Source organism: Cucurbita pepo, chromosome LG14, assembly GCF_002806865.2.
Source record: "Cucurbita pepo subsp. pepo cultivar mu-cu-16 chromosome LG14, ASM280686v2, whole genome shotgun sequence".
Taxonomy (NCBI): Eukaryota; Viridiplantae; Streptophyta; class Magnoliopsida; order Cucurbitales; family Cucurbitaceae; genus Cucurbita; species Cucurbita pepo.
The window spans coordinates 1,811,096-1,831,079 of NC_036651.1; the positions used below are offsets into that span (position 1 = coordinate 1,811,096).

Below are 19,984 nucleotides of genomic sequence, written 5' to 3' on the forward strand. Positions count from 1 at the left end.
ATATATATATATATATATATATATATATATATATATATATATATATATAATTATTTTATGAAATTTATGACATCATAGTAAATACGAGAGAAATTCAAGGATTTAAACGTCATATTTAAATTTTGATCGATATTCAAATCAATAGGTTTGAACCCACGATGAACTCAACGATATAAATCTCTTACCAACCCAACATCCATTTGGTCAAATTGATACATTTATGGTGGTGAGAATTACATTATTTAGATATCCATTAGGGGGCCACGTAGGTTATTGGAGTCCACTTTAAGTCTAATTCTCCATCCCATAATTCTTTTTCGGGTATTATCGTCTTAATATAAAAGATATATATATTTGATTTCTCGAACAAATAGATAAAATTTTAATCTCTTAATCAATTTACTTGAAATTACTAGAAACCCAGTTCGTTAAGGTGATTTGTTGACCTTTATACCACCTTATGATCAACTATTACTGTACGTTCGTTGAGATCGAAATTCGAAATTACCCTGATCTCAATTTTGTAAAACTAAAAAAACCCATTTCTAGTTAGAGGTTTTTGAGTCATTATAGTAATTTTAACGTCTCGTAATATGATAATATAAGGGATTTGGGATATCAACTCGAGCATAGTTCAAATAAAAAGACATCAATTATCATTCTAAATACGTTGATCTCAATTTTGTAAAACTGAAGAAAAAAAAACTCATCTCTAATTAGAAGTTTTTAGGTCATTATAGTAATTTGAACGTCTCGTAATATGATAATATAAGGTATTTGAGATATCAACTCGAGCATAGTTCAATGAAAAGACATCAATTATCATTCTAAATACCCTGATCTCAATTTTGTAAAACTAAAAAAACTCATCTCTAATTAGAGGTTTTTGGGTCATTACAGTAATTTTAACGTCTTGTAATGTAATAATATTAGGGATTTGGGATGCATAGTTCAATAAGAAGACATCAATTATCATTCTAAATACCATGATCTTAATTTTGTAAAACGGAAAAAACTCATCTTTAATTAGAGGTTTTTGAGTCATTATAGTAATTTTACGTCTCGTAATATGATAATACAAGGGATTTTGGATATCAACTCGAGCATAGTTCAATGAAAAGACATCAATTATCATTCTAAACAGTGATATTGATTAAATCGATCAATGAAAGGTGAGTCGAGTTATGAAAACCTACCAAACCCACCTTCATTTTTTCCCAAATTCATCATAATTACAACGACCCATAAATTTTATAACATAAAGTTTTGTGCTTTTGATGATCTCTCCAAAACCCATCTCTCCATTTATAAAAAGGGTACCATTATCATCCATTTTCCCCACTACAATTCAGCAACTCTAAGCTTTGAAGTCTTTGGCCCTTTTGTTCTTGTTTGTTTTCTTGTTGAGCAATGGGTCAGGGAAGGGGCAGTGCGGTGGTGGGTGCGGTGATGGTTTGTGTGCTGCTTCTCCAATATTCTCAGGTGGCTCGTGCAGCCGTTTATACTGTTGGAGGTGCTAAAGGCTGGACCTTTAATGTTGCCTCCTGGCCTAAGGGAAAGCGCTTCCGAGCTGGCGATACACTCGGTAATTTTTTGTATTAAGCACTTGAAAAGTTATTCCAAACTAGTTTTAATATAGTGTTTGGCAGTATTATAGTCGTATGCATTTAATTTGACCCGTCTGAGACGTGTCCCGAGCTGGGACCGTTTTTGTTTTCTAAATGCAATAGAACTTGTAACACATTTGTCCATAATCCCGAGCTTGAACGTGTGGCTCGTGGGGGATTTAACACAACAAAAACATATTAAATGTTACCGCTCAAGCCCATCGCTAGTACATATTGTCTTTCTTTCCCTTCTCGATTTTTCCCTCGAAGTTTTCAAACGAGTCTAGTAGGGAGAGGTTTCCACACCCTTATAATTTCTCACTGTTAGCATATATTGTCTTCTTTCCCTTCTGGGTCTTCTCTTAAAGTTTTCAAATGCGTTTGGTAGGTAGAGGCTTTCACACCCTTGTAACTTCATTCCCGTCTCCAACCGATCACTGTTAGCTGATATTGTCTCCTCTCCTTTCGGGTTTTCCCTCAAAGTTTTCAAACGCGTCTATTAGGTAGAGGTTTTCACACCCTTGTAACTTCATTCCCGTCTCCAACCGATCACTGTTAGCTAATATTATCTCCTCTCCTTTCTCGGTTTTCCTTCAAAGTTTTCCAATGCGTCAAGTAGGTAGAGGTTTTCACACCCTTGTAACTTCATTCCCGTCTCCAACCGATCACTGTTAGCTGATATTATCTCCTCTCCTTTTTGGGTTTTCCCTCAAAGTTTTTAAACCCGTCTAGTAGGAAGAAGTTTCCACACCCTTATAAATTCATTCCCCTCTCCAACCGACCACTGTTAGTAAATATTGCCTTCTTTTCCTTCTCGGGTTTCTCTCAAAGTTTTCAAACACTCCCTTATAACTTCGTTCCCCTCTCCAACAAATGTGGGATCTCACAATCCACTCCTCTTGGGTGCCTAGCATCCTGGCTGGCACACCGTCCGGTATCTAGTTCTGATACCATTTATAAAGGCTCGAGCCTACCGTTAGCAGATATTATCATCTTTAGACTTTCCCTCCTGGACTTCGTTTTAAAACACGTCTAGTAGTGAGAGGTTTACACACTTTATAAGTATTGCTCAGTTCCCCTCTCCAACCGATGTAGAATCTCAGTAACTTTTTGTTATAAGAAACGATTTGTTTTGTGCAGTATTCAACTACAGCCCAGCAGCACACAACGTGGTGGCTGTCAACCGAGTGGGCTACAGCCGGTGCACAACTCCAAGAGGTTCCAAAGTTTTCAAAACAGGAAAGGACCAAATCAAGCTGGTGAAGGGCCAAAACTTCTTCATCTGCACACTCCCAGGCCACTGCCAGGCCGGAATGAAGATAGCCATCACTGCAGCTTAAAAACACCGCCATCTTGCTTGAGAGTCCACCCTTTGGATCAAATTTTAATGGATTAAGTTACTTAATTTCAAATGGGTTTGGGAGATTATGCCTTAATCCTGTTGAATTTGGTGTCTAATTTAGACTCTCATACAATAATCCTACTAAGAATATGAGTATTTTCTAGCTTAAGTGCTTTAAGAATGTTTTGCTTAAATGTACTGTGGAATAAAATTTTAAATTTTTATTTAAAACGTTATGATCGATTGCTAGTAGTGAGGTGAGGTGATAACAATTTTGTTGTTGGTAGTGAACGATAATACTTGTCAAAGCTACGATGACAAACATGGGTCGTTGTCAGAGTTGATCGATGGTGGGTAGTGGAGGAATTTGATGATGATGATAGGCGGTAGTTGTCGACGTTGGGTTCGACAATCGCCGACAATGAGTGGGTAGTAAAGACTTTGGAGAAGCGAAGGTAGTGTGAGGTTATTTTAGTCATTTACTATTATGTGGAGGCTGACGACACAGATATTTGGTAGTGAACGATAATACTTGTCAAAACTACGATGACAAACATGGGTCGTTGTCAGAGTTGATCGATGGTGGGTAGTGGAGGAATTTGATAATGATGAGAGGCGGTAGTTGTCGACGTTGGGTTCGACAATCGCCGACAATGAGTGGGTAGTAAAGACTTTGGAGAAGCGAAGGTAGTGTGAGGTTATTTTAGTCATTTACTATTATGTGGAGGCTGACGACACAGATATTTAGTAGTGAACGATAATACTTGTCAAAACTACGATGACAAACATGGGTCGTTGTCAGAGTTGATCGATGGTGGGCAGTGGAGGAATATGGTGATGATGAGAGGTGGTAGTTGTCGATAGTGGTTTCGACAATCACCGACTTTGAGCGAGTGGTAAAGACTCAAGAAAAGTGAAAGGTAGTGTGAGGTTATTTTGGTCATTTACTATTATGTAAAGGTTGACGACATAGATGTTCACATGGTGGAGCCGGAACAAGGAAGTCTTCCCTATTCTACTCGCTTGCATAAAAATTATTTTTTTTTTCTTTTTCACATATTTTAAATTTGTTAATAATTTACCTTTTCAAAAAGTATATATAAACATCGTAATAAATTCAATAATATTTTATAAGTAAAAATATAATACAATATTCTAATTTTAAAACGTGTCCTTTTGGGGTTTTCTCTTTTGGGCTTCCTCTTGAAGTTTTTTAAAACGTTCAAGACCTGTAAGCCGATCAACTCATCAAATTTCCACACCCTTGTAAATAAAAGTATCAGGAGTTTAATTCATAACACGTTTATATAACATTAACATATCATATCATAACTTTCATACTTGACATCTGCTATAGCCCAGGGTCACACAACGTGGTGGGTGTGAACCGTGTGGGGTACAACCAGTGCATGGCTCCAAGTGGTTCCAAAGTTTTTGAAACAGGGAAGGATCAAATGAAGCTGGTGAAGGGACAGAACTTCTTCAACTGCGCATTCCCTGGCCACTGCCAGGCCGGAATGAGGATAGCCATCAATGCAGCTTAACATGCCCACCACCTTCTTTAATGGATTAAGTCACACTAATTATGTTTAAGACCCCTTTGCTTAATCTATGTATGTTTCGTGGAGAATAAGGTTTAATAAAATCGGACATGAAATTATCACTTTATACGGCTCTCTTAGCTCGTTCAGTTCTTCCAAACTCATTCAATCCTTTTTTTTCTTTCGAGAATTTTCTTGTATCCATCGCTAGTAGATACTGTCCGCTTTGGACGTTTACGTATCGCTGTCAGCTTAACAATGTTAAAACACGTCTATCATAGAGAGATTTACACACCCTTTTAAAGAATATTTCGTTTTCCTCTCCAACCGAGGTGAGATCTCACGTTTCTTACTTCTTCTATTTTATCCCCATCATCTCACTGGCCGACTTTGACCCTGTTAGGCCGACCTTGACCCTGTTATTTTGAGATCATATCTAGTAGTTAGAGTTTGCCTCGATTTGGTACCGCTCTCACATCCCGTACCGAAACAGTGCTTTACCCCTAGATGTACCGAACCAGTGCTTTACCCCTAGAAACAGTGCTTTACCCCTAGATGTGCAGTCAAGCCTCAACATTTCGGGGAGAACTAGCTACCTTTGGGTTCGAGTGGTATTTCACCCCAACCACAACTCATCCGGATTCTTCAACATCAGTCGGTTTGGACCTCCACTTAGTTTCACCAAAGCTTCATCCTGGTCATGGATAGATCACCCAGATTCGGGTCGTATATATATGTTTTTTTTTCTTCTAAGTTGTAGGGCATAAAAGGGAATAATTATAATAATTTGACAAAATGAACAATAATATGTTTATTGGACGGTTTTAAGTCAACTATTTGACATATTTACAATATTGACCATTACCCCTAAACGCAACGTGCTAAGGTGTACTAAAGTCATTGGCCAATTCCAAGGGCTTCTCTTTTTTTCTTTTTTCCCACTCATTGACTTTATTTGAGTTTTGACTTTTAAATTATTGATTTAATTAAATTAAACAAAAATATTCATTTTAGCTAATTTGAGTTTTGACCTTTAAAATAAAATAAAAACCATCAAAAATATTCATTTAACTCCCGCGTAAATGACAGCGGACTTGCGACTGTGCGGCACTCACTTTCCAACAGCAAGTGAGCTATGCCAATTCGTTCATTCACGTCGCCTACAACCAAGCGATGCATGCTCGAGCCTCTGGCCTCGGTTCAAGAAGGTTTTAGAAAACGAGGACAGTGAGAGATTTTCGAAAGAAAAATTTGCAAGCAAGAGAGTAACGACAACGGCGGGACAGAGATTATATGATTACTATGATGTCTATGATGTCTATGGGGCGGGACGGAGACATTAAAGTCTTTCCCGTCCCTGCCCCATAGACATCGAGACATCTTTTTTTTTTTTTTTTTTTTTTTTTTTTTTTTTTTTTTTTTTTTTTTTTTTTTTTNATAAAAAGGGCCAATATCCCTTAATTCATCTCATCCACCTCTTTTCCTTAGCTCTAACTAAACATAGAGTTCCTTTGAAGTTTGGAAAAGAAATGGGTCAGGGAAATGGCAGTGCCATGGCTCTCACTTTGTTGCTTTGCCTGTTCCTCATCCAATCTGAGATGGCTCAGGCTAGAGTCTACACTGTTGGTGATGCCCAAGGTTGGACCTTTAATGTCACTAGCTGGACTCGGGGCAAGATATTCCGTGCTGGCGATGTCCTCGGTAAGCTTCTCGATCCTAATAAGTTGTTTTATACTTGTTTTCCTCGACTTCATATGTGAGATCCCATACATTTCTTATATGAGTGTGGAAACCTCTCTCTAGCATACGTGTTTTAAAACCTTGTGGGGAAGTTCGGGAGAGAAAGTCCAAATAGGATAATATCTGCTAGCGGTGGGTTTGTGTTATTACAAATGGTATTAAAGTTAGATATAGAGTAGTGTGCCTGCGAGAACGCTCGGCCCCCAAGGAGGAGTGTATTGTGAGATCAATGGAACGAAACATTCGTTATAAAGGTGTGGAAAACCTCTCTCCCTGGTAGATGCGTTTTAAAACCTTAAGGGGAAGTCGGGAAGGGAAAACCCAAAGAGGATAATATCTTTTAACGGTGAGTTTGAGCTGTTACAAATGGCATCAGGGCTAGACATCAGGCGGTGTGCCAACGAGGATGGGAGGGGTGGATTGTGAGATCCCACATCGGTTGGAGAGAGAAACGAAACATTTCTTATAAGGGTGTGGAAAACCTAAACCTCTCCATAGTAAACACCTTTTAAAATCTTGAGTGAAAGCCTGAAATGAAAAATTTAAAGAGGATAATATCTACTAGCAGTAGCAGTGGATTTGAACGGTTATACATATTTTATGATACTAAAAAAGATTTTGAATGCAGCATTCAACTATCCTGCAAAGGCACACAACGTGGTGGCGTTGTTGACGAACAAGGTGGCCTACAATTGGTGCTTGAAAACGAGAGGCTCGAAAGTTTACCAAACGGGAAAGGATAGAATCAAGCTGGTGAAAGGAGACAACTTTTTCATGTGCAGCTTCCCAGGGCACTGCAAAGCTGGAATGAAGATCGCCATTAAAGCTCTTTAGAACATATGATATGATATGATATAACGTAACACAAACATTAAAAAGCAAATTAAATTATTTTTATGTTTGAATTTGTTTTCTTTAACGTTGGAATGAATGTGTTGTTGTTGTTGTAATGTTTTTTGTTTGGTTGTTTTAATTTTGATCATATTATTGTTCTAATTAAGTGTTCTGCTCGTCCAGAAATGGCTTCTATTATGAATATTAAGTAAAATTAAGAAAATATTAAATAATGGAATTTTAATTATTATTATTATTATTATTATTATTATTATTTTGTATTATTGAGTTGGAGTTTTAATGGGTTTCATGAGCTCTCCAAACGTGTGGGCATGTCTTTGTTTTTGTTCTATTGCGTTGTCTTTGTTCTTGAGGAGAGAGAAGAATATCCAACTTTTTTTTTTTAATTCTCTCTCAAATAAGATCTTCCTCGAACTTAGTTCAGATAAAGACATGTCTCTAACTCTAATACGGTAGAACGACCTTTCACATGGGTATGATATTATCCATTTTAAGCATAAGTTCTCGAAACTATGTTTTTGTTAAGAATCACGACTCTCCATAGTGGGGGACTGACTCCCAATAATTCTCAACAATCCTCCCATCGAACAAAGTACGCTATAAGTCTCCCCTGAGGCTTATGGAGCTCTCGAATAGCCTCCACTTAATCGAGGCTCGACTCCTTTCTCTGGAGCCCTCGAACAAAGGGTCTCGAACAAAGTACACCATTTGTTCGACATTTTAGTCACTTTTGACTACACCTTCGAGGCCCACAATTCTTTGTTCGATATTTGAGAATTTTATCGACATGGCTAAGTTTAGGGCATGGCTCTAATACCATGTTAGACGAACACGACTCTCCACAATGGTATGATATTGTTTACTTTGAGCATGCTTTGGCCTTCCCCAAAAAGCCTCATACCGATGGAGATAGTATTCCCCATTTATAAACCCAGTTTTTTGTTTCCCCAAAAAGTTTTATACCAATAGAGACAATGTTTCTTATATATTTATGATTTTTTTCGTAATTAGTCAACATGAGACTCCAAACATAAACGTTCAGGGCCAAACTTATAATTTAACTTCTTTCTTTTATATCTCATATACCAAAGTCGGGTTAGTCCATTTAGACTTGTATATGAACATGTTTGACGTATCCTCTTCTATTTGATTCTATATATTCGTGTAAATTACGAAAACAAGATAGGATGTTCTATTTCAAAATATCTCAATTTAAGGGACGAAAAAAAACGGATTGAAAATTAAAAAATGAGTTAATTTGGGAGAGAACAAGCCATGCTAGATCAAAATTCAAAATTTTAAGATGAAGAGAAAAGCTGTGAGTATCAAGTTTTGCCATCTTTGGGAGATTGATGATACTAATGTTGATGCCTTCGAGCTGTCGACGACGCTGCATGTTAGCTGCTTGTCGTGATATGAACACACCTTTTGGTTCCTACGTTTCAAATATCATTTTTTAAAGATCGATTAGTTTACGAGTAGAAATTTGAACCTCAAATCTCAATAAAAATGGTACCTTGTTGCACAAAAGGCGACAACATAGTCAGCTGAGGAACATGTCAAGATGCTTGTAGGATCATCGTATCCAAAACTATAGGCAGCTGGGCAAACTTGCTTGAAACTCCTCGAATAATTCGTCGGTAAACATGTCATTGGGTTATCAAACTGCCCGGTGCAACAGTATTCTCCGGTATGGAACACGTCGCAGGCGCTCCGACACGCCACCGTCTTCCCATCCTCCTTCACTGCCAGCTCCGGTGGGCAATTGTCTCTCAAGTCTCCATCGCACCCCGCCGAGCTGCAGTTTCCTTTGCCACCCGACGGCTGTATCGCTACCGGGAGATTGAAGCCATCCACAACACTGACATCATAGTAATCAATGGAGCCAAGGGTAAAGTCAGCAAGGGTGGAAGGCCGGCTTCCCGGACCGGTACAATTCAACACTTCCCCACAGCCACCGGTCTTACATTTCCCGTTTCCATCCTTGTCGAAGTCGCAGCCTGTTCGTGCCCATATCCGACCGGTCCACGAGTCAGGGATGGTGTAGACGGTGGATTGGCCACGCTTGAGGGAAAATCCACTGCCGGTAAAGTTTCCTCCGGGTGTGATGGCAGGCCATATTGTATCCTTGCATGAATTAACAATGGTGAACGTTCTTGTACTCTCTGAGATCCTAGCAGCTGTGAGAAGATCAAAACATAAGTGTGAGCATTAAGAACATGAATAAAACATCAAGCTTTGAACTTATTTACCAATGAAAAAGAAGCTGAAGAAGGTGAAGAAGGTGAAGAAGGAGAAGAAAGCCATAATATGTGGGTGAAGCTGGCAGTGGAAGCCATGGGAAGAGATGTGAAGCTTTTATAAGATCAGTAATGGAAGGAAGAAGAAGAAGAAGAGTAGGAGGAAAGAAAGAGAGTGAAAAAAGCTTCCTTGCTTAGATAGAGAGCATAAAGATCCAATGATACCTTGCTCTATCAAATGCTCTAACTCTCCACTATATCTCACATCCATTTCCTTTCTCTTCAACCATGATTCTCTATAAGAATAACAAAAAAAAAAAATATATTCCATCGAGTAATGGTGAATATACATAGTCCTCACGTGACGATCCAAATCTCTCGTTCATTTTTTAAGCTAAACAGTGTAACAGTAAGAACTCGAACATCTGACTCTTTTGAATTTATACAATTACATTCATGAGCAGGGGCGGGAAAGTGGTGGGCGGTGAGCGGGTTTTGATGAAGAAGAAAGTTGGGGAAGGGTTTTTCTTCTTTTAAGACTAAAGAAGAAGAAAAAGATGGTGGTGGTGACCATCGCCCGAGGACGGGTGAAGGGCGGGGAGGAGAGAGATTTTTATTATCATTTTGATACGTTAACTGCCATTAACGGGTTTTCGTATTCTCGTTAATTCAGTGTTCAATTTTAAATGTTCGTTCGGGATGAGATTCATTAACGAAAGATAAGCCATTTGGAATGAAGCTGGGTAGTATGTATGTAAGTAGGCATTTTGCTTTCTTATCCAGTTTCTTATTTCAGGACTGTACAGCTTAGCTTAGCATTCAAACTCATTTCATAATATATTACTAAAACATATAGAGCCAGCAGGAGTTGCTTCCCTTTGGAAGAACAACATCCCTATTTCCTATGCAGAGTTAAAACAGGGGAAATATCTCCAGACTCTATACTGAATTTGTCTGGGGTGAAGAAAAGACCTGTTTGTTATTACTCGGTACAACCAAAAATGAGATTCCGATCGGACCTCGATCCTCTTGTGTTCTTCGTGTCCTTCAGACGACTGTGTGCTGATTGATTTTCAATCCTACAAAGATGAGAAAGGAATGAGTTGTACTCTGATAGATATAAATGAATTGATTCTCTGCTAAGAAATGTTTATGTCACATGCTTTCAAGTCTATAATCAAACAAAATATGTCAAAGCTTACATGATCTCGATGTGAGGGATGTGTGGGCTGCCTAACTCTATGCGAATCTTCCTTTGTTTTCCCTGGTTTGTAGAGAAACAGCACTGGAGATGCACGTGGAGATGATACCCGGGGTTGATCAGCTGGAGGAACGACGATCAGTCTTGTAGACTTCGGATAGAAGATTGGAGGCATTGAATGTTCATGAGGGGAAGGTGCAGGAACCGTAGAAGGGGCTGGAGACGAGGTTTCACAATTTGCTCGAGGCGGGGAATGATTTGCAGGTGGTCGTGCAGATCTCGATGGGTGTGGGGCACTCAGTAGTCCTACATGATCACCAGGTGCTGGGGCAGGAGCTGGAGAAAAACTCGGTGGCATAGCCATGGAGGTTCCCTTTGGATAAGAAGACAAACTGATGCCCTTGACTTCTCCAAAAACAGAATAATCAAGGCCGAGATTTCTTTCGGAAGAGGTATTGATGATGGCAGCCAACTGCTGTAATCTCTGCGTCGTTATGCGTCCCAATTCCGACGAAATAGAAGCCTGAACAACTACGATGGGCTGCATCGTCGAGCCAATCTTGTTCGTTATTTGCAAATACACATTCTGTAGAACAACAAAGAGGGGAATCCAACATCCATTACTCAACTTAAAATTTCATCTCAACTTATGATCTGATCTCAAGGTCTAGAGCTAATATTCAATAAATTCGAACCATAACAGGATAGGTTTCAGTACCTCATAAGGCCTCAGACACAACTCCAACTTAAGCTGGCTCATGAACTTTGCAAATTTGTTGAGTATTTCAGAAATGGAGTTAGTCAGAGTGAAGTTAAATACGATCTGGGGAAACTGCCAAATCGAAGCACGTTGAAACGGGATTATAGAGATTCCCCCTGGAAACTTGAGGATTTGAAATGTCGATGGCTGTCCAAAAATCGAAGTCGTCAAAGTAAGGTTGGATTGGTGAAGGAAAAGGTCATATAAAGACGATCTCAGCAGACTTAAGGACACTGGATTTATTGGAGTAGTAATGTATTCAGAAAGAAGACCAAAAACCACGTAAGTCCTGTTCGACTCACCTAAATCGTGCATCGACAGAATGGAAACCTGGTAACATAAACGACGCCCCTTAGTCATAAATGACTTTACTTATAAAACTAAATCCAAAACATTAACAGAGCACAAAACCTTCACGTTTGGTATGTCTAATTCACCATTGATATCAAACTCTAATCTCTTGATGTGAGGGAGAAGCTCCTCGACCGGCTTTTCGAGAACAAAATACACCTGAACGGTAGCTGGAAAAGATAACAAAAACTTTCTAAGCAACAAAAATTCACAGAACATCCAAGTTGAAGCAAAAGCAAAGTTCAGTTTGTTGCTGTCCAGCAAACTATGAAGTAAGAGTTTCAAAGTTAGCTAATGCCTCGTGAATCTGATTCGATCTGTACGGATTAAAGACTCGAAAAAGAAGAACACACACCCGATCCCTCACAGAAAATCCAAGTTGAAGCATAAGCAAAATCTGGTTTTGTTGCTATCAAATAGCTATAGTGTAAGAGTTTCAAAGTCCGATCCACCAAATCGTCCTGAATCCGATTCTTCTGGGAATATGGTTCCCTGAGCTAAATGGTATGGAAGGAATATGATGCCTTTTACTATGTTCTAAATCATACAACTTTTGGTTCAACTTTCTTCCCATGAGGAAATTAGATTCCATCATGAAAGAATGGAACCAGCATTAAGAACATCGAACAGAACAAACGATCAATATCGAAACTAGTGGTGGGCTTGGCTATTATTCCATTTTAGTGTTTGTTTGCCCCAACATCTGAAAAATATTGCAAACGTTCTTTCGAGTAGTAGTATCAGTGTGTGTCTCGGTTGCTGATACCCCATACAGTGAGGAACAAAAGTGTAATAGCCTAAACCCACTACTAGCAGATATTGTCCTCTTTGAGCTTTCCCTTTCGGGCTTCTCTTAAGGTTTTTAAAACGTATCTACTCGGGAGAGGTTTCCACACCCTTATGAGGAATGTTTCGTTCCCCTCTGCCACTTCAACATTTATGATAAACGTGAACCAAGTTTAACTAGTTTCGATAAAAACCACTAAGAACAGAACAAAACAAAGAAGATAAACATAAAAACCAGCTTAAACCAGGATTAAACCTTGAGAAATGGCCTCTAAACTTCATAATTAAAGGACCCATCAAAGTAACTATCAGAAATTTGTAGATCAGATGAGTTTATCTATAAACGCTTCCAGATTTACAATCTCAAGAGACACAGACAGAGAACAAAACAGAACGATCATTCAAAAGCATCAGAAAAGTACAAAATCCCATCACGAAATTGCAAGACAAATCAGAGCAATCAAGAATCAAAGAGACATACGTACCACTGAGTTTAATGGCGTCTTTCGCCTCAAACCCTAAATTTCTTTCATGAAGAGGAAGAAGCCAAAAGAATCCAGGGAGAAACACCGCAAATCCCAAAATCAAAACGAACAAACACTTGAAATTCAACTCCGCAGAAACCCTACGAAACGCAGTCGAACATTCACCACAAAGAAACCCAGAAGAACCCTCACGGCGGTGCTGCTGCGGCAGATTTTGATCTTCCCCTTTCCCCATTTGCAGAGCATCTGTAACAATCGCCCACGGAAAACCAAATCGAAGCCGGTAAAACGCACTAAAAAACAAAACCCTATGTGGATTCTTTCAGAAACAGCCAAAATTTGCGAACAGAATTGGAATAGATTGAAGAGAAGGGTAAAGGGGAAGATGAGAATAAAGAAAGAAATCCCAATTGAAGGATTTAAAAATGGCAAGAATGGAAAGAAGGTAAAGCAAAGCTTGTCCAACAAATGGAGATCAAATGGAACTGTCACTCATTACCTTTCTGCAAATCCTTAGTGTCCATTGATTTTAGAACGAATATCAAATGGACAAAAGGAACGGATCTTTAATTTTTGGGTTTGGCGGAGATTTGATGAAATGAAGGAGAAGTCGGTGAGTTGATCGAGGATTCCCATTTGGAGATTAGCGGGAAAAGGAATATCCATTTGTAACTGTAACTTGGACTGCAAGATTCAATGCATGCATTTAGAACTTCATCTCAGCTGTTCAGAAAAAATAAATGCGGGACCGACCCGACCCGATCCGACCCGAGATTGTCGTTTATAAGTTGATTTAAATAAATAAAAATTTTATAAATTAAATTAGTTCGTTAATTTTAAAAAAATATTTTTTTTATACAATTATATATATATATATATATATATATATATATATATATAGATATTAAATTTTATTTTATTATTTATTTTTCAACCAATTTATTTGGAAATTGTAAAAATATATATTAAAATTGAATAACTCGAATCAACCCAATTTAAAATTTTAAATTTACCATTCGAACAATTGTTTTAAGTCTAAAACATGCACAAACTCAACTTAATCCAATCTATGAACACATGTATCGTTAACTAAGAGCTTCTCGATAATTTTTTCTTCCTCTACCTAAAATGCTACCTATCTCACAACAAATTAACTAACTCGTGTTTGTGGTGTGTTCATTTATATCGTGCAAATCTCGATAGGATTGAACTTTTCTTTCATTCGAACGAGAGTAATGATGAGAATATGATAATTAACGTTACTACTTATACCAATAACGTTCAAAGTTAACAGTTTGGAGCAATCGTATATTCAGTGAAATCATGGAAATTTTATTGAGCAACTAAATTTGTCGATACCTAATTTTTGACATAAAAATGAGCTCTTCAACTAAAATTCACGTACAGGTAGCTTGAAAATATAATCTCGGTACAATAATATTAACTTATACATACTTTTCATTTCTAAAAATACAATTATAGTATTTTTTTTTTAGTACAACAAATTGGGTATGAAGATTTAAACCTCCAACTTTACTCGAAAGAGTACAACTCAATTATCATTGAACCATGCACACTTCAACAACATTCACGTTTATAAGTTAAAACAAACAAACCCTGAAATCAATATACGTACGGTCAAACAAATAATCAATGTATGTATATCATATAATGCAGTTGTGTTCGATTTTAGATGACGAGATACAACGAGAGTAAAGATGGAAGGGCTCGAACCTCTTAATTATTAGCCAACGACAAATGTCGAAACAAATTGACCTTTCTAATGGGTATCTCTAAACATTTTGACCATCAGTTTCTCTAAACATCCTCTGATCATAGAAAGGATGAAGAACATTGAATCTTAAGAATCAAAACTCACTAAATTCTATCAGAGCTTTCAAAGCAACAAAGAACAACAAAAACTGAAACAAAAGTTCAGTTCTTACGAGGAAGGAAAACAAAATAAGTAGATAACTTAAACTTCTCTTTCTGCAAGAAGAGTAGTAGACTTACAGGTTCTCTAAATAAGCTTTCTCTTCTGAAAGAATCGCTTCAAGAACCATATCTGTAGAGTAGAAGCAACAATGCAGACACCCAACGACATGATACTATACAACGCAACTCGTGCGTTCGTTCTCTCGCTCACCGTCCTCATATCTGCTTCTCTGTAAGGATTCAAAATTATATAAACGAGAGTCGAAACGGGTCACGGGTGGCAGCTAGATTTCGCTAAGCATTCAGGAAAGTTAGTTATAGTTAGTTACCTGTCCCTGAGATAAAGTAGATTTTCATGGATAGCTTCGACCGCTCCCTCGAGTTTCCGTAGCTCGAGTTCAACGCCCTAAACGAGAACAAGGTTGAGGCATTAGAATGGATGTTACAAGTAGCAGAGAAATATGAAAAGGTGAAGAGGGAATTAGGTGCCTCAATCTTCTCTTTTTTTGCAACTGATTCCCAATCCTTGGCAGCAATCCCAGTTCTCCAGTCAAGGTTCACACTTATCTCAAAACCAGGTTCAAGTTTTTGGTCAGTCAACCAGAAACAGACTAGGTAATTACCAGCTTCAGTGGTTGTAAATGCAAACTGACTATGTGTTATGTTCTCTGCGTGATGAAGAACGTTCCCATATGGCGATGCCACCTGAACGAGCTCGCCATTGATCAGTAAAGTGCAAAACAACAACACACAATCAAGACATTAGAGGATCATACTTTCCCCACACATTAAGCAAACTCGAAAGTTATGGAATCATAATGAGGATCATACTTTACAAACTCGAAAACAGAATCTTTCCCCCACACATTAAGCAAAAAGCATCCCTTCGCACTAGAATTGTACGTGCTCGCTAATCAAGTCTTAAAAGTTATGGAATCATAATGAGGATCATACTTTACAAACTCGAAAACAGAATCTTTCCCCCACACATTAAGCAAAAAGCATCCCTTCGCACTAGAATTGTACGTGCTCGCTAATCAAGTCTTAAAAGTTATGGAATCATAATGAGGATCATACTTTACAAACTCGAAAACAGAATCTTTCCCCACACATTAAGCAAAAAACATCGATTCGCACTAGAATTGTACGTGCTCGCTAATCAAGTCTTAAAAGTTATGGAATCATAATGAGGATCATACTTTACAAACTCGAAAACAGAATCTTTCCCCACACATTAAGCAAAAAGCATCGATTTGTACTAGAATTGTACGTGCTCGCTAATCAAGTCTTAAAAGTTATGGAATCATAATGAGGATCATACTTTACAAACTCAAAAACAAAAACTTTCCCCACACATTAAGCAAAAAGCATTGTTTCGCACTAGAATTGTACGTGTTCGCTAATCAAGTCTTAAAAGTTATGGAATCATAATGAGGATCATACTTTACAAACTCGAAAACAAGAACTTTCCCCACAAATTAAGCAAAAAGCATTGTTTCGCACTAGAATTGTACGTGCTCGCCAATCAAGTCTTAAAAGTTATGGAATCATAATGAGCACCATACTTTCTAACATGTTTGACATCATTGAATAAACGATCATCTCACCACCAAATGATAGATATCAATTTCTTAAAAGCAGGCACAACCAATAGACAGATCATGAACAGCGACACTATCAGTAATATAGATCAAATGCTGTGAAGAGTCTAAACTTCCATAGGAACAAGTTAAAACCAAGAAATAGCACAGACCATATCAGTAGAGACGCTTATTTCCTAAGATCAATGACCTCTTCAGATGTCCAACAGGGATATGCAGATTAAAAAACAACCCCTCGACGATATCGACCAAAAAACGGGTCAAAACATATTATCCAGAGACTCGAATTGAATTGTGAGTAAATATCTATCACTGTCAATACCACCAAAAAATCGTTGAACTATTAACAATATGAAAGTTTATGAGTCAGAACAAACAAACCCTTGAAATCAATGTACGTATGGTCAAACAAATAATCAATGTACGTATATCATGTCATGCAATTGTGTTCGATTTTAGATGACGAGATACAACGAGAGTGAGGGTGTAAGGACTCGAACCTTTGAATTATTAGCCAACGACAAATGCCGAAACCAAGTTTTAGATTGAGAGGTCAAAGAGAAACAAGTTAAAACCAAGAAATAGCACAGATCATATCAGTAGAGACGCTTATTTCCTAAGATCAATGGTCTCTTCAAGATGTCCAACAGAGATATGGAGATTAAAAAACAACCACTCATCGATATCCACCAAAAAACTGGTCAAAATATATATATATATATATGCAGCCTCTAACGAAGAATTATTAAGCAATTTGCATGATATGTGCATCAGCAGCAGATTCCCAAGGTATTTCACTTCCTATTGAATGTTTTGAAACAATCTTCACAGCCAAAATTGGAAATCAAACAAACTACAATCGCATGAAAAGCTCAGAAGAAATAGATCAAATCTCTAGGCATTTCGAAATGGATCGTTCAAAACCAAACGGGAGAAGACAAATCAACAAACAAATAGCACGAAATAGAAAATCTCAAGGCACTAATCAAAGAGATTGGCGAAGAATCGAAGAGACCTTGGCAGAAATGGTGGGAGCGTTAGTTTGATCGGCGACAACGACATAATCGGCAAGAACCACGACGTTGTTCTGGATTTCCTCGGAGACGCACTTGGTCACAGATGGAGGCAAGCTCAACCAGATTGAATGAGCAGGTCGAACAAAATCTGAGGCGAGGAAACAGACCACGAACAACGGCAACACCACTTCCCGGCGCATGATGTGTCCGATCAACAAACTTTGAACTCAAAAATATGAAAAATAAATCCCAACTAAATTTTGATTTTGTTTTTGTACTCTAAAAAAAAAAAATTTTAAAAAAAAAATTAATAATTCATATAAAATTGTGATTTTTTTTTTTTTTCTTTCTTATAATACAATTATATAAATATATATATTTATATAATTTTTATTATTTATTCTTCACACCATATATTTTATACAAAACACATATTATATATTAAATAAAAGAAAATTTATATATTAAATTGTTTTATAAATTTATTAAAATTAAATTAAATTTAGTAATGATAAAATAATTATTTTTGTTTACAATTATATAAACACGTATTTATTTAATTTCATTAATTATTTTTTTATTATTTATTTTTCACACCACTGATATTACACCATAAAGGCGAAGCCTCTGTTATATTTTGGACCTGAAAAGCTTCTCGAACTCCGCCGTGACGTTGAAAGTAACTTGAAAAACCTCCGGCGACAATGCCACCAAAACCGATGTCTTTCCGGCCAGTTCTTCCACCAGAGGACTGTTCAATTCAAATCCCCAAATGTTAAAATTGTAAGATTCAGAAAAGAAAAAACCCCCAAAAACAAAAATGGAAGCTTTTTACTGTTTAGCTGTGATAATGGAAATGCACTCCAAGCCTTCTTCTCCGGCGACTTTTCCGGCAGCAAAGTATTTGGGGACCAAAATCAGCTGACCCCTTTTCACCTCTGCATCAATTTTATCCGAAATTCCGACGATCTGAATCTTCCCTGATCCCTTTGCCACATAGATCAGTTGATCGGCCGACTCAGAGACGTACACCGGCGACCGGACGGCATTGGCATCTAGCTTTTCGAGAACTACGCTCAACCCAGATTGGCCAATGTACGGGAATTTAGATTCAGTTACCGTCGTGACAGTGGCAGCGCCGCCTCTGGCTCTGACGTCCGGCGCAGCGGCGTCAATGTTATAGACCAGTTCGCCGGAGTTTTGGGGTTTGGGGAGGAATTGGGTCTGTTGAATTCCGAAGATTAGGCCGCCGGACTGGCTTTTGAGAAGCGTGGCGGTTTCTTCGTGGTTTAAAGAGAAGACTTTTCCGATGTACTCCGGCGAGAAGCCTTGTAGAAGGCCGCGGGGGCCGGAGAGAAGGAAGTAAGAGATGTCACCGGGGATATGAGCGCCGTCCGTTCCACCCAAAAAGATTATTTCCAAAACAGAGTCGCCGTTGTTGAACCACCACGACGTGACGGCGCTCGGCACCGGAAGCACATCTCCTTTTTTTATCTTAACCACGGTCGCCACCTCCGACTTGTTTGGAAACAGGTATCCGACAACTCCATTGTCGCCTAAAAAAAACATGCTACAAATTATTAACTAGAAACCACGACTCTCCACAATATTACAATATTGTATTTCTTGCTTATAAATTTATGATCATTTTGTAAATTAGTCAATATGAGATTCTCCTCCAACATATAATAACCTCGGAGAACGTAGCCCACTTTGGAGCAATCGGAATAGTGAGGAATGGCGAAGGCGCGAGGGCGAAGGAGAAGGCGGCCAGCGGCGACGTTGGCCTGAGCTAGGATGGGATGGTCAGAAGGCGACCATTTGTAATATGATCCAGCTTCTCCTTCGAAGAACGGCTTCGGACTATGAAACAGAAAAAGAAAAATAAGGGCAGGCGGGAGACTCATTGGATGATTTGTTTTGATATTCTATCAAAAGCTTAGGATATTTAAACTTTTTTTACTGGATGCAATAATCTAATCTAATCGTGCCTATAGTATACGGAGTAGGTTTGCACTCGAGAATTTAATCGAAATATTGTATTCTAACATTAAACCTTTATCGAACAAAGAGATTAAGATGAAAACCGTGATGAACCATAGCAATAATGATAACACTGCATATAGTAATAATAATTGAATAATAAGAGCTGATAATTGAACCCGAACATTCAAAACTCACGTTTTTATGCATGGAATTTCATTTTAGGTATTTAAATATACTTAATTAGGTTACACTGATCTTTTATTCAAACTCGAGATTTAAATGTCCGTACCTAAATTTGTTATAGTAATAAATACACCGGTTACATTTAGTTATTATATAGTATTACTTTTATTTTACCGTAGATGAAAGTAGGATCATGTCACTCAAACGAATAATAAGCTTAAAAGAAAATACATTTTTAACTACAATAAATAAATAATATCTATATATAATTTTATTTCATAATTATTTTTTCTCTAACAACTGGACTTTAAATAGATAATTACATATTAATATTTTTTTCGTTAAAATTATTTTT

The 19,984-nt window shown here is 37.8% G+C and overlaps 6 protein-coding genes across 7 annotated transcripts; 2 read left to right on the forward strand and 4 right to left on the reverse strand.

Annotated features, from left to right (window-relative positions):
- Positions 1-1,303: 1,303 nt before the first annotated feature.
- Positions 1,304-3,180, forward strand: LOC111810571 (basic blue protein-like). The gene is made up of 2 exons (XM_023697292.1): positions 1,304-1,585; positions 2,748-3,180. The coding sequence occupies exons 1-2, from the start codon at positions 1,411-1,413 to the stop codon at positions 2,945-2,947; spliced, it is 375 nt and encodes a 124-aa protein (XP_023553060.1). The 5' UTR covers positions 1,304-1,410; the 3' UTR covers positions 2,948-3,180.
- Positions 3,181-5,965: 2,785 nt separating this feature from the next.
- Positions 5,966-7,264, forward strand: LOC111810877 (basic blue protein-like). Its single transcript, XM_023697696.1, has 2 exons — positions 5,966-6,191; positions 6,859-7,264. The coding sequence occupies exons 1-2, from the start codon at positions 6,020-6,022 to the stop codon at positions 7,062-7,064; spliced, it is 378 nt and encodes a 125-aa protein (XP_023553464.1). The 5' UTR covers positions 5,966-6,019; the 3' UTR covers positions 7,065-7,264.
- Positions 7,265-8,585: 1,321 nt separating this feature from the next.
- On the reverse strand, positions 8,586-9,392 carry LOC111810380 (pathogenesis-related protein 5-like). Its single transcript, XM_023697088.1, has 2 exons — positions 9,338-9,392; positions 8,586-9,265 (listed from the first exon to the last, which is right to left on the reverse strand). The coding sequence occupies exons 1-2, from the start codon at positions 9,390-9,392 to the stop codon at positions 8,586-8,588; spliced, it is 735 nt and encodes a 244-aa protein (XP_023552856.1).
- On the reverse strand, positions 9,146-13,594 carry LOC111810265. Of its 2 annotated transcripts, XR_002817393.1 has the most exons (6): positions 12,909-13,594; positions 11,698-11,807; positions 11,245-11,616; positions 10,528-11,112; positions 10,298-10,404; positions 9,146-9,265 (listed from the first exon to the last, which is right to left on the reverse strand). XR_002817393.1 is itself a non-coding variant. In XM_023696922.1 (5 exons), exons 1-5 carry the CDS (start codon positions 13,141-13,143, stop codon positions 10,399-10,401), a joined length of 1,308 nt encoding a protein of 435 aa, XP_023552690.1. In that variant the 5' UTR covers positions 13,144-13,594; the 3' UTR covers positions 10,075-10,398. The 2 variants fall into 2 exon arrangements, 1 of the variants encoding a protein (XP_023552690.1); XM_023696922.1 differs by lacking the exon at positions 9,146-9,265 and having other exon boundaries at positions 10,075-10,404.
- A 1,027-nt stretch (positions 13,595-14,621) lies between these two features.
- LOC111809816 (transmembrane emp24 domain-containing protein p24delta3-like) lies at positions 14,622-17,711 on the reverse strand. Its single transcript, XM_023696251.1, has 4 exons — positions 17,460-17,711; positions 15,333-15,548; positions 15,173-15,249; positions 14,622-15,073 (listed from the first exon to the last, which is right to left on the reverse strand). The coding sequence occupies exons 1-4, from the start codon at positions 17,658-17,660 to the stop codon at positions 14,929-14,931; spliced, it is 639 nt and encodes a 212-aa protein (XP_023552019.1). The 5' UTR covers positions 17,661-17,711; the 3' UTR covers positions 14,622-14,928.
- Positions 17,712-18,090: 379 nt separating this feature from the next.
- On the reverse strand, positions 18,091-19,367 carry LOC111810382 (legumin B-like). The gene is made up of 3 exons (XM_023697090.1): positions 19,154-19,367; positions 18,296-19,016; positions 18,091-18,211 (listed from the first exon to the last, which is right to left on the reverse strand). The coding sequence occupies exons 1-3, from the start codon at positions 19,365-19,367 to the stop codon at positions 18,091-18,093; spliced, it is 1,056 nt and encodes a 351-aa protein (XP_023552858.1).
- Positions 19,368-19,984: the final 617 nt, after the last annotated feature.

Coding starts and splice junctions, on each gene's coding strand:
- LOC111810571 (XM_023697292.1), top strand. CDS start 1,411: ATGGGTCAGGGAAGGGGCAGTGCGGTGGTGGGTGCGGTGATGGTTTGT. Junction 1,586..2,747: donor CCGAGCTGGCGATACACTCG/GTAATTTTTTGT, acceptor TGTTTTGTGCAG/TATTCAACTACAGCCCAGCA.
- LOC111810877 (XM_023697696.1), top strand. CDS start 6,020: ATGGGTCAGGGAAATGGCAGTGCCATGGCTCTCACTTTGTTGCTTTGC. Junction 6,192..6,858: donor CCGTGCTGGCGATGTCCTCG/GTAAGCTTCTCG, acceptor TTTTGAATGCAG/CATTCAACTATCCTGCAAAG.
- LOC111810380 (XM_023697088.1), bottom strand. CDS start 9,392: ATGGCTTTCTTCTCCTTCTTCACCTTCTTCACCTTCTTCAGCTTCTTT. Junction 9,266..9,337: donor CTTCAGCTTCTTTTTCATTG/GTAAATAAGTTC, acceptor ATCTTCTCACAG/CTGCTAGGATCTCAGAGAGT.
- LOC111810265 (XM_023696922.1), bottom strand. CDS start 13,143: ATGGGGAAAGGGGAAGATCAAAATCTGCCGCAGCAGCACCGCCGTGAG. Junction 11,808..12,908: donor AGACGCCATTAAACTCAGTG/GTACGTATGTCT, acceptor TATCTTTTCCAG/CTACCGTTCAGGTGTATTTT. Junction 11,113..11,244: donor TGTGTCTGAGGCCTTATGAG/GTACTGAAACCT, acceptor GTTGTTCTACAG/AATGTGTATTTGCAAATAAC.
- LOC111809816 (XM_023696251.1), bottom strand. CDS start 17,660: ATGCGCCGGGAAGTGGTGTTGCCGTTGTTCGTGGTCTGTTTCCTCGCC. Junction 15,549..17,459: donor CTCCCACCATTTCTGCCAAG/GTCTCTTCGATT, acceptor GAGCTCGTTCAG/GTGGCATCGCCATATGGGAA. Junction 15,250..15,332: donor CAAAAAAAGAGAAGATTGAG/GCACCTAATTCC, acceptor GTTCTCGTTTAG/GGCGTTGAACTCGAGCTACG.
- LOC111810382 (XM_023697090.1), bottom strand. CDS start 19,367: ATGAGTCTCCCGCCTGCCCTTATTTTTCTTTTTCTGTTTCATAGTCCG. Junction 19,017..19,153: donor AGTGGGCTACGTTCTCCGAG/GTTATTATATGT, acceptor TGTTTTTTTTAG/GCGACAATGGAGTTGTCGGA. Junction 18,212..18,295: donor TCCATTATCACAGCTAAACA/GTAAAAAGCTTC, acceptor TGAATTGAACAG/TCCTCTGGTGGAAGAACTGG.